Source organism: Salminus brasiliensis, chromosome 8, assembly GCF_030463535.1.
Source record: "Salminus brasiliensis chromosome 8, fSalBra1.hap2, whole genome shotgun sequence".
NCBI lineage: Eukaryota > Metazoa > Chordata > Actinopteri > Characiformes > Bryconidae > Salminus > Salminus brasiliensis.
Window position 1 is genome coordinate 15,789,360 of NC_132885.1, and position 13,361 is coordinate 15,802,720.

Here is a 13,361-nt window from a genome sequence, read left to right on the forward strand (position 1 = left end):
GATGACAGAGTAATAAGCATGTCTGCTGCTCTATGTGCTACGCAGGTTAGTTTACTGTCACAACACTAAGGGAAATATAAAAAAAATAAATAAAAATTGTACCCGGCTCAAGCACACTGTCCTTTGTGTAAGGGGCAACTTTGCTTAGGCATAGAAAATACTTGCTAAATACAACTTTTATTATACTGTATGTCTGCCATGTATTCAGCTTTAACCCCTTACTATTGAAGGGGTTATAATTTTGTTATTACATCTAAGTATTCACAGGTTTGAGTGTAACAGAATACAATTATTGTCATTGTTAATTCACCTTCATTTGTGCTTCTTCCTGGTCAGGGTTGTGGTGCGTCCAGGCCTATCTGTAATCAGTGTGCGCAAGGCATGAATACTGCCTGGACAGGGCACCAGTCTATTGTGGGGTACCACATTTACACTTACACACCTACAATGTGTTTTGGGTGGTGGTAGGAAACCCGAGTACCCGGTGGAAGGAGAAGATACAGGAAGAACACATCAAACACCTCCCCAACACATACCAGAGCAAGGGCCGAACCCTTATTAGACACCTATTTTGGAAATCCATATTTGGAGTTCAGAAATTATTAATCTGTATTAGGTTCCAAGTTTCATCATGAAATGCCTTCACTAAGAAAACGAGTTTTCTAATGATAATATGGCCAACACTTAGACAGTGGTAATCAATAGACCATAATATTTGTTATAAAACATTTTTTAATAAAAATATTATTGTCATAAAAAAAACTTTGGCCTTACATGTAAATATTGACTATTGCAATCAAGATAAAAAAAAGAGAAAAAACTCTCTCATGCTGAAAAAATGAACAAACCAGATGCGGCACAGCTGTCCAGGAAACATTCCAGGATTCCTTAACATACAGATGAAACAAAGGACCATTGTGCATGAATTACACCATAACAGGATGAACATAAAAAGCTAGCAAAACATCAACAAGTCAGTAGTCTAATGTGCTACCACTATGGCCCGAGCCATGCCACTTTGGCATCAGTGTCCGAAGTCAAAGAGAGCGCAATGGGCCTCATCACTTCTAAAGTTTCTCAGGGTCGCTGGACTGAGAACAGTCCACCAAAATCAGAAATTCACAGCCAATAGCGTCATGTGGGCAGCACCCTGTGACCACTGATAAAATATATAGTATAGTGTGTATAGACATATAAAGACATCTTTGTTTTAGATAATTCTGTGATCTGCACAGTCACATCTGCAATAAAGAACAAACGCTGCTGGACAAGAAATGGCATCTGCTTTTAATAAATGCTGTGTATCTTTTCTCTAAATGCCATGGATATTTGAGCAGATACATGTTGTCATTTGTTATGTCAAACACTGGCACATGGAGTTCTAGTTCACTAGCAGAACTGAAAAGCTGCCAACCCCCTCGCTGAGCACTCAGGACTCAGTTGTAGTAATGCAGCAGAAAGGGCCTTCCAGGCTGTCATAAAGGCCTTGCATGGTGCAGGAAAGGATGATGAAAAAACTGGGCTGTGAAGTTGTAACTTCAGACTTCTTCGTTCATTCATTATTAATGTAGCTTCTGAATCAATGGTTTATTCAAAGGTGCACGAAGTAGCCTACAAAAAACACTTGCGCAGTAACATCATGCTCGTAGGCGTTGATAATATAGCATCCGCACCTCTACTCGGGCAAGCCCCGCCCCCTGCGCCACAGCTGGTCGGCATTTCCTTACTGCTTACCAATCCTAGCGCAGGAGGCGGGGCTTGTCTGAACGCAGGAAAGCACAGGCAGGTTGTGTATGAATATGAACGACCAGCCAATTGAAGCACCGGGTGGTTCCAGAGCAAAAGGCGGGGTTTGCCGGAAAAGGGATGCGAAAACAACACACACCATCCTGCTCGTAGACCATCACTTTTTCTCTGAGCATCTGGCCACCGCCTCCGGCGCTACACGAGACCTGTGAAGCATCTCGAAACGGAAACATGAAGAGACTCTCAGCATCCATACGTTAACACAACGCGATCCAAACCGCCAGCTATGAATCATGTGGCTGAGATTTCTCTCCCACTTGCTCGTGAGCGTCCTTGTTTCCGGACTCCGGTCGTCCATCACCACAGCATCGCTTGGTACGTAATTAACCTTTAATTAAAACCAACAAATTGTCTCAGGGAAGTCGAGACAGCTCGGAGTGATGTCTGACTGGCTTTCTAACGCGGGGTGTAACACTGATGTACGCCAGTCTTGTACCATTGGGGAGTTTTGCTTGGTTGTGTTGGGGCAAGGACATCCTGTATGTGGATGCTGAGGATGTCCTGAGTGGAGAGAGGAGGGAGAGGGGAGGGAGAGGGGAGTGCACTAGCAGGCTGCTTTTGCAGCATGCTCAACCTTCTCCAAGAAGATCTGAATCTTCTTGCACCAATGATGTATGCAAGAGAGCATATCTAGTTTAAAGTCTTTGGAGGTTTGGAATTACCCTGATAACAGCTTTGTTATAAAAAGATCTTTAATTAGTTAATATGACTAATTAGTCCCCCCCCTCTCTTTATATATATATATATATATATATATATATATATATATATATATATATATGTGTGTGTGTGTGTGTGTAAATTCATATAATCATCAGATTGTGTATGGTTGCTGCAACCTATAGAGATTCTTCAGACATTAACGGTGTGTTTCTTGCTTTGTGTGTGTTGCTGTGTGTGACAGTGGAGAATGAGCCTGGTGGGGATGCTGTTTCAGTGCGGGTGGAGCAGGATGCCACTGCGCCAGCACACACACACAACGAGAGCGGTCAGGAGGTCGAACAGGCAATCACGTACCCCTCTCGTCTCATCTACTACTTGAACGAGGACTCAGAGAGCACCTACCATAACCTCAACACCTGGGCTAAGACCCCTGGCCAGGAGGGCCAGGTCAGTGTGGCCACCGTTGCCTCAGTTGAAAAGGGCTGACATGACTTTAATTGCAATGAACTGGCAAGATTTTAGTATTGATGCCATTAGTGCTCACATCAAGGTAATGTTTGTGCAAAGAGAACTTAGCAGACTGCAGTATCTTCTGCTTGGGGGTTGGACCTCACTCTGTCTTACTACCAGCTGGCTGCAGCTCATTGTCTTGGCACCCTGCATGATGAGCAGCTCAGATTACTGCAAAGCTGTCCTCTCAAAGAATGCCCACTTTCAGATATCTGCATTAGGATGTGTGTGATTGTGTTAATTCTACCAAATAAAGGTTTTGTGAAGCAGTGATTGTAAGTGTATAATGCTGTCACTTCTGTGTTTCTGTAGGCAGTCCATTTGGCACAAGCTACCTTTCAGCTTGAGGCCTTCGGGTCCAGATTCATACTGGACCTCACGTTAAATAAGTAAGTATTGTATTGTGGAGCACCGAATCAGAATGCTTTGTCATCAGAAATATAAAATATATAAAAGCATCGCACTGTTATAATGTGCTTTACATTATTGCCTTTAAATGATACATAGTGTATTGGGTTTCACATGGTTGCTAATAGACTATTGATATGTTGTGGCTTCACTGTTCAGATACAGTGTATTGTAGAAGATGTCTCCTGCTGGAAACATGAGCTCACCAAGATCTACGAACAGGGGCACTTCCAGGATTGAAAAGATAGCGCTCTAACCACTGAGCCACCACTGCCCCTCTGTGCTCAGATATGTCTTGTAAAAGTAGATATTTTCTGCTGGAAACACAGATGTATAAGATGTACAAGATTTAATTCCTAGTAATTTAGAGTATTTCTATTGGTTGAGTTGTGTTTAGTGTGTTGTAGAAAATGGACCTCTGAAGTAAATGGGTGTATCCCAATTGCATAATAATTGGTAATACTAGTAACTAGTTTTTGAGTGTGTAGTATGTAATATAAATAAAAGTGTCAGTTGGGTACACTAAGATATCCACAATGCATGTTTTGATGCATCCGATAATTCTTGAGTTTGGTTACGTTGGACATAATTATCCCACAAAGCAATGCAAAACGGAAAGGGAGGAGCTACTCACGTCTGGAACAATTATTATAAAAAAATTTGGATAATGAGAACTTGGTGCCAGGAGAACGTGCAGTGATGTATGTTGGCATAGCAATGCTTTAGCACGTCCTGTTAGTACTTAACGAGTTAGTATGTTCACATACTAACCTGTCAAACCCACACTATTATGGTTAGTATATTGTCTTTACCTTATAATGTTGGTGTGTAGTACACAATTGGGATGCAGCTGATGTTTCCTCAGAGATCTCAGCTGTAGATCTCCAAGATCTACAACATTTCATTCATGGTTGTGATCAGATACAGTGTGTTGTAGAAGATGGACCTATGATTAGATGTTTTCATCAGGTCTTCAAGACCTACAAAATGTAATGGTAATTTAGAGCATTTCTATTGCTTGATTGCTTGTGAGGTGTTTGCACAATGTCAAGCTGATGTTTCCAAGTGATGTTTGTTTTTACAGCAACCATATGCTGCCTCAGGCCAAGTTAGTTCGTTAGGTCTATGGAACCACTTCATTCCCTGATTGGCTTTTTTATGTGCTTAGACGACTCCCCTTGGCTGATTATAATGACGGTCTCATCATAAATCATGTCTTCAATTAATAACACACTGACTATGCAGTGTGTTGAGTGTTTAGATCTGTTGCTAATAATAAAATCATTGGTTGACAGTGGTTGAAGTTACAGTTATCATAAAGTCACAATACTTTAATCAAGCCTGTAGTCAAACCAGATACCGTGTAGACAAACCTGTAGTCAAAGGCTGTTGTGAGAGCTCATGTGATTTAATTGTAACAAAATCAATAGCTGGCCAAGCTGGTGTGTGTTATGTATGTAAGCTCATTGCTGTTATTGCTTTATTTAATCAGCATAGCTACGTGTCGTTTGCTATTCTGACAATGGTATTGTCCTCTGTTTGGTTGTCTTGTGGTGGAGACAGAAGCTATCTGCTGGTCTGGAGCCCTGAGAGTCTCTGATTACAGTAATTGAATAGAGAATGAAGCATGTCTGTGTCAGTCCAGTGATTTAATTGATATGCAGAGGAGAGGCTCTGGTTTAGGGACTAAGTGCAGGTCAGTTTTCTATGTCCTTTCTATCTCTGCTCTCTGTCCTTCTTTCATGCATGCAGCGTATAACTCATCTTTCATCTTCTCCTCAGAGCGAGCCTTTAGTCTGATGACTGTTGCAGGAAGGTGAATTCCGTAGCTTTGATTCTGATTCGTTTAATGGTTGGAGTGTAGGGGAACACACATTCATATTCAGGTGTGTGAGTGAGTGTACTTTGTGGGTAAAGGTGGTTGTGGTTGCGGGTGTGGGCGGTTTGTGCCCACGAGCTGGCCGCTGTTATGGCTGTGCAGCAGCGCTAATCTAAATATAGCAGTTTCTCTCTCTGCATGCAGCCAGTGGCTCCTGCTCTGCTCTCCTCCCCTCACTGCACCTGTGCAGCACAATTCTGCTTAGTCCTCCACATCTCTCTCTCTGTGCTGGCGTGCTAAAATTACCCTACACTCAGCTGCTCCAGACCTCTGCTCACGGAGGCTTTCTGCAGCGCTGCAGAGAAACAGAGGGACCTGCAGCTCTATTAACTCTTTAGGTTCCTCGAGCTCTTTATCATTTAAAGCTAGAGTAAAAATGCCAGTTTGTGCTGCCATGCATGCGCATCTCTGAATAATAAGCTTTAGAGTGTAACAGGACTGAGAACACAGGGAGTTAAACTATTATGGCAGTACTGGTCTCAGAGATGTGTGTTTTAACAGTTTAACCCTTTAAACTTTAAAGGCTTGGATGTGAACAGATCAGAAGCTCACAGATGATCTGAAAAACACCGCAAATATTAACAAACACGAAGATAAACTGAACAGACATGGGCTGTAGCAAAAGTGGAAAGTAAAAAAACAATCATGTTAGTACAGTACCAGAAAGCTATCAAACCAAACACCAGGGGAAAAAGACAAAGTCAGAAACCAAAAAATGAAAACAACACATATCCACATGCATCAGTACACCTGTGGCAGAATCATTTGTAGTGTGGGCCCATGTCCTGGCCTTCAGGACATACCTGTAGCAGAAAGTCAGTTCTCTTGATGTGAGTGAGTACATATACCTAGGGCTGGGCAATATGGTAAACATACTATATCATGATATTTAAATACATTTTCACAATATATGATATTTATCATGATACATGTAACCACAGACTATATATATCAATAGTGACAGTTCCTTAAAATCTACTATTCAATTACTCTCTTGTACTCTTGCTGCTCTTCATCTAATTGAACCAGTCTAATGACAGTTGGTAATGAAATCTGCAGTTGATCAGTGTTTATTAAGCAGTGACAATTTCCTCGATATGCTTAGAAAAGAGTGTTATGAGTGTCACGATAACATAATTTATCACGATACGATAAAATATCGGCATATCGCCCAGCTCTACATATACCCTTTCCCAAATGGTGTTTATTTCATCCTGCTAAAGGTAGCTGCTGCTTTGTGGTGCACATATCTCACCTATGTATTTCTTATATATTTTTTTGTTTGGAGATAAATTAAGAGTAACCCTAGTACTTTTATTTCCTATTTTGTCATTGCCAATTTCCACTCACTAGCTAGGACCCCCCCTCACATGATGCCACCAGTGCTAGCATGTGTTTACTTTAAGATACATGAAGCCAGCTTTTACTTCTTTTAAAGCTGTCACTTACAGAACATCATGGAACAGCTGAACTCACTTGGAAGAGAACACTAACTGTCAGTCTGTTACATCAGCTCAGCTAACAGAGGGCCGTGCATAGCTGTGGCTTTCAACCTACCAATGATAGTGTCAACACTTAGACAGTCACGACACTCAGGAGGCCCATCTTATTTTTTAAGGAAGTTTGAACACAGTTTATCTATATGTGTATGAATATATATCTATATATAAGCTAATCACAGACTGGTTTTCTTTCAGAAAGACGTCCATTAACACAGTATCAGAGATACTTAAGACCAACGCCATAATTAATGTTTTATATAGTCTTGACTTGCAGTATGTTATGCCTGCTTAGGTAGGCCATACATTTTTGTAATAGTAGACAAAACACTCTAAACACTTTAAAGCCCAATGGAAAATCAATCCTCTCCATGAAATATGCATACTAAAAGTACTCTGTGCTTGTTCATATGTGTGCATAGTGGTACAAAGTGTTTGCTGCTTTATGTTGTTATGTTTCATTTGTACAAGAGACATGTCCAAATGTCCAAATGTTGGTGGACACCCCTTCTAATGAATGCATGTAGCTACTTTAAGTACAATGCACCCATTGCTGACTTGATGTTCAAATGCACACACAGCTTGTCAAGTCCCTCTAGAAAAATATTGCCAATAGAATAGGACTCTCTGAAGCAGATACACATGAATTGCCTATGCCAGAGGTTTACTAGAAAGTTATAAGGCCCCCCAGCATTGAGCAACTGTGTTGATGGTGCTTCATCCAATAATTTTGGGATGAGTTAGGGAGTTGCACAAAAATCTAGTAGAAAGCCTTCAAGACAGTTACTCCAACCAATGCAGGAGAAAATCTGTTTTTAATGCCCTTGATTTAAGAAGAAACACAGAATAAGTTGGCGTCCCAAAACGTTGCCCATATGATGCATCTCATATTTGCACTCTTGGTCATAAGTATAATGTATACATTTAATGTGTAAATAAATAGCTAGTTTGGGACTTTGGTTGGCATGTAAAATGCTCAGTTACGGTTTTACTAATCAATAAAAAACTGTTATTTTGTCTCAAAATGAAGTTTTCCTTTTATGATGATGATATGTTCTTCTTTTATGCGCCGGTTTTAAGGCATTGTGATGGTTTACAGGAGCATCATAGCATAGCCTAGCCTAGCCTAGCATTGTTTTTAACACTGTAACAAGAACTGTAATTATTCCCTTCTTAGTGTAGCTCTCCTGTCTGTGCAGTCAGAAATGAATGGATGACCTGGTTGGCCAGGGATTAGCTTTTAGCCGATACCTTTTTAGCCTCTGTGTCTTCTCTGAGGGCACTTTTTATGGCTGTTGACTGTGCTCCACAGAGGGGTGCTTTCCGAAGTGCATATTCTCATAAAGTAACTGTTGCCTTCTTCCACGTTGCAGTTTTGACTAGGGCTAGCAGGGCTTTCCCTTGTGGACTAGGTGTATGTAAATTTTAGGGACATACGTAAAATGATCCAAGACTGTTATGTAATAGTTTTAGGGTTTTTAGAATTGGCCTATTTTCCAGCCCTGTTTTGGTAATGCCGGATTTGCCAGATGTTGGACACAATGCTGTTTAGGGTTCATGATATGTCACTTCCATGTTCAGAACTGGACTATTACTGTTTTTTTGTTTGTGTGTATGAGCCATAAACCTAACGTCATTATGACACTACTAGGTGTCATTATTTTAGTTGGTATCTTTTGGTTTTCTTGCAAAGTGCATTGACCTGCACTTCTACACCACATTCCTGTAATCTGTCTTGTGCTGAATCTAGATGTTTGCTGACATGATATTCAAGCTCAGCAAAGGAAGCAGGAGGAAGTCATAATGCTTGTTCTCTGTCTGTTACAGTGACCTACTGTCCTCCGATTATGTGGAGATTCATTACGAGGATGGGAAACCAATCCTGTCAAAGGTAACTGTCGCACATTTTTTCATACAGCCTATTGTTCTGATTCTCCTCCAGCATACATCAGCTCACTTACCGCTGCTTTTTTTCTTACTATTTTAAGCCAGTAGAATTTGAGGCAAATTTATACCGATCAACAATGAAGCTGTGGGATGAACAACTAGGATGCTACTGGAAGTATACCACATGACAAGAGCTGCTGATTTATGTGTTATCACGGTGCAGCAGACTCTGGCAGGTGAATCGTGGAAAGACATGAAGCAGCAAGGAGAAATGTTTGAGAATGTCAGTGATATTGAATTTCACTCAGAGAGCGAGAGAGAGAGAGAGAGAGAGAGAGAGAGAGAGAGAGAGAGCGGGAAGAAAAAGGGTGAACAAAGCAATGTAATGAATGGATAGTGGGATGTCATTGAATTACAGTTTGCATGAGGTGGAAATCTAGATCTACAAAGAAATAAATCTGCAAAAAATACATAAAGTAAGTGATTACATAAATACCGGTTTGTGTGAGAAAGATATATATATATATATAGTTTCGGGCAATGTGACAATATTTTAGTGTGTCAGTTTTTTTATCTGCACGTTTCATTACAAAGAGTGTAATCAATTCAATGGAATGCAGCATATTTTCAGTAAAAATCATGGTACTCAGTATGGGAGAGTATGTGGTTAGCAGTTTTTAAAAATAAAATAAATATTTTATCCATTTCGTCCAGCTCTCTCTCTCTCTCTCTATATATATATATATATATATATATATATACATATATACCATGATTTTAACTGAAAATATGATTACACTCTTTGTAATGAAACGTGCATATAATCAGTGCTCTTTAAGAGCTGACAATATCCATGATACACTCAGAAAATTGATATAATAAAAAAACATATCGTGTAACAGTGAGAGAGAGATGGACGATATGGAATTTCTTATATATATATATATATATATATATATATATATATAGAGAGAGAGAGAGAGAGAAGCTCAGAGAAAGTGAGCTGAGTGAGAGAGAGAAAGAGCTGCGAGAAAGTGAGCTGAGAAAAAGAGAAAGAAATAGTGAGAGTTTAGAAACATAAAGATGGAGAGATGCAGAGATGTATAGCGATGTATAGATAGAAGTAGACAGAAGAGGCGAGTGAGAGGCCTGACTGGCAGAGAGAGAGAGAGAGGGTAGAGATACAGTGAGTGGGTGAGTTAGAGAGCTGAGTGCTGCTGAATTAGGAAATGGGCTGCTGGATTTGTCTGTGCTGACTCAGCAAAGCTCTGCTGGCCTGCAGCTCAGGTCATGTGACCACCTGACGTTACTCTGCAGTAACAATGCAGTGTGGGAAACCTGGCAGTGTGAGAGAAAGAGTTAGAAGATGAGTTAAAGGATTAGAGAAAAGAGATAAATAAAAAATACAATAAATAGAGCAAATGAGACATGAGAGAGAGACAGAGAGTCCTTTCTCACCCTAAGTCAATACACTGAATCACTGTAGTCACAGATAAGCACAGGAAACCGAGCCACACCCACAGATGCAGTTGGTGGTATATCCAACATGATACAACCCAACAAAAGTCAACTTTTCTGTTACGCAGATTTTAATGTATATGATGGTGTTTTATGCTACGCAAGTTTTCCAAAAAATGGATTTTAAAAAGTTGTAATATCGCATTGCTTACAGTGTTGCAGTTTATCACAATACATTAAATCCTAGCCCCTGTATTATGATACATACGGGATCAACATGGGTTCTCGCCAATACACATCCCTACGAATCACAACATAGGATTAAACTGCACACCTTTATTCTTGTGGGGAAAAAAAACATGTAGATTGTACATATTTGTTGACGTATAGTTAATATTTTTTCCATATCATCCACTGACCATCATATATATTTCAGATATATTGGATAACTGGATATTTCATCCAGTTACATTATTTTGTTACATTGGCATTTCTGTTTGTACTGTGTTTTAAACAACCTTAATTCATTGGCATATGTACATGATAAGCCTTCAACATTATGACCAGTCACAGATGAAGTAAATAACAGTAATTATTCAAACAGGTTTGGTGTAGATTAGGTGGTAACTGATGCATTTCAGTGGGATTTTTTGATTTTATGCAGGATCATTTGAGGATTGCAGAACGGTTAATTATCAACAAATTCTTTGTTAGTGATGTAATGCTAAATGTATCTAAAAGGGCAATGGTAACAGATTTCTAATGATGGTAACGAGAGGAATGTGTGACAACACACAGTGGATTTTACTCTACTGGGTGTGGGGCTACTTAGCTTGGAGCAATGGAAAAAGGCAGAGTAGTCCAGTGAGTTCTGTTTTCCCTTACTTCTTGTGGATGGACTGTCATGTGTGTGCTGTTTGTGTGTGGGATTTGCTACCCCACCCCGCAACTTGCAGGACTTAAGGGACCTGCTGTAACGTCTTGGTACCAGACCCTTTTTAATTGACTTGCTATACAATGTACATTATTGCTTTATTGTAATTTTCCCATTTGATTTTCTCTTGTCTTTGCTTTTGTGTGTCTGTCTGGAGGCCCTGCTGGCTAAGGCCTGGATCATAAATCTGCTCTCTAGAACAACAGCCTCCTTCCAGCCTGGTCTCTCTGTGCTGGAGGTTCAATACTGATGTGTGTTTACATCGCCAAAACTGCTAAAAAAAACCCCAACAAACTAAATCAGTAAAGACAAAGAGATGTGACTGATTTTGATATGTGTCAGATCTCTGCTTCTACACTTTTAGAAATATAGAGGTGCTACAAAGGGTTCTTTAAGAGATGCTAGAGAAGAACTTTTGGAGCCATGTTTGTTTAAACAGGTGTGGGAGACTTAAGAAACCTTCATTTGATGTAAAATTCTTCACACTCTCACACAACTCTTTTAAAAACATGGTTCTTTAGGAGACCAGAAATAGTTATTCTGTGGCATTGCTCAAAGAAACCCTTTATAGGACCTCTATCTTACGAGCAGTGTAATTTTGTGTGTTCTCAGGGTGGTGAACACTGTTATTACAGTGGTCAGGTGAGAGGAATTGAGGCCTCGCGTGTGGCTCTGTCGACCTGCAATGGCTTGCAGTAAGTACAAGCACGCAATCTCTCTGAGAATCCTAAATGCTGTACTGTTTTTATTATCTCTCTGTTGATTTGTCACACTTTTCCCTTCTCTCTATGGCTGCCAGTGGCATGTTTGATGATGGAGTTCATGTGTATCTGATTGAGCCTCAGAAACAGACTCACTCTTTTGTAAGTGCTTTGAGTTTCTCAGCAACTCAGGATTTCAGAGAACAGTAGGGGTGTGTGGGGCACAACCTAACACAGGATTTAATATGACATTGTTTTTGTATTTAAACACATTTAAGTAGAATGAGCTTTCCACTGCCTCTACCACTGCATTAGGACTGCTGTTACCTTTACTGCATTGATTTGTAATACAGTTTAAATGCAGTTTCATTAGCATTTAATAATGCTAATGTGGATATCTTCATAGATAGTCTTTGCATTATCTGTTTACCTTGATTTGTGTGTGTGTTTTAGGAAGGAGCTGCTAGGCCCCACACACTGCGCAGAACGCCCAGTTTGCTGCAATCTAATGACCCACAAGATGAAGGTATTTCTTTTAGTTCATAAAAAGAGATTTTCACCATTTGTGTGTCCAGGTTAGTGATAGAAAGTATTATCCCCTTAACACAGAAAGGCTTATTACACACCAAGGTGTATCATTCTGACTTCTGTATAAACCGGTGGGCTATTCTTTGGTAATAGAAGTTTGTAATAACACGTTTGGCCCACTAGTGGGCTTTTTAAGGGGTTAATCTGTACCATCAGCCCATGTTTGCTACAGTATTCATCCATCTTTCCAAACACAGATACATCCAAGAGACTGCTCTCTGGCTTTGGTGTGTTTTGGACTGCACTTGCAGGCTTAGTAAGTTAAAGGAGAAAATGAGTTTCCAACAGAAAGCTGGAAAATATGCAATTCTCCAAATTGTTTCCAGTCAGTGTGTGCTTGAGTCAAACAGTTTTTCTTTGGAACTATTTCAGAGAAATCTGACCCATTCTGAGGAATGGCACAATAAACACCCCTAAGTGTATGTTTTTCTTTCAGAATGATTTGGAAGCAACCTACATTTTTCCAGCTTGCTTAAATAATTATATACATCATTTCTGAGAATTAAGAACAGATTCAAGAATAGTCATTGATTAATGACCATTTGATTATGTCCTAGCTGTAAGTTAGCTTTGTTGATATGACACATTATAGCTTTAAATATTGTGGATACCACATGCTTGTGAACATTTCCCAGTTATACTGTACATGTTCATCAGGGTAACCCATTTGACCCCGCTTGCAAGCCCTTACTTCCGTTCTTCACTCTCATAACTAAAATACTCTTAGAATTAACATTCATTTTATTGACCCCACAATAAGCCAAATGGTTGCCAAATAATTCACACTATAGTTTCTGTATTAGAATTAATAACTGAATTGATAACCTTATACATTTACCAACAACCTTCTTAAATTTACCAAAGTCTAATTTGCCTTTCAAGCTATAAAGCAGCTTTGTGTGAGATATTTTTTGCTCCTTGGCTCCCTCTACAGTTGCGGAGTACAATTCATTTTTACAAAATTTATATTTTTACAAATATATGGCTTGGGTTATGCAGTGTTATGCAGCTCCACCAGAGTTCCACAG

The 13,361-nt window shown here is 39.8% G+C and overlaps 1 protein-coding gene across 5 annotated transcripts in view; it reads left to right on the forward strand.

Moving 5' to 3' along the window:
* Positions 1-1,863: 1,863 nt before the first annotated feature.
* The window catches only part of adam23b (ADAM metallopeptidase domain 23b), a 31,080-nt gene continuing 19,582 nt past the window's right edge, over positions 1,864-13,361 (forward strand). For all 5 annotated transcript variants that reach the window (XM_072685795.1, XM_072685794.1, XM_072685793.1 and 2 more), the window contains exons 1-7: positions 1,864-2,121; positions 2,711-2,916; positions 3,292-3,368; positions 8,593-8,656; positions 11,657-11,739; positions 11,844-11,907; positions 12,199-12,271. In XM_072685795.1, the coding sequence (XP_072541896.1) occupies positions 2,040-2,121; positions 2,711-2,916; positions 3,292-3,368; positions 8,593-8,656; positions 11,657-11,739; positions 11,844-11,907; positions 12,199-12,271 (649 nt within the window). In that variant the 5' untranslated portion in view covers positions 1,864-2,039. The remainder of the gene's footprint in view (positions 2,122-2,710; positions 2,917-3,291; positions 3,369-8,592; positions 8,657-11,656; positions 11,740-11,843; positions 11,908-12,198; positions 12,272-13,361) is intronic.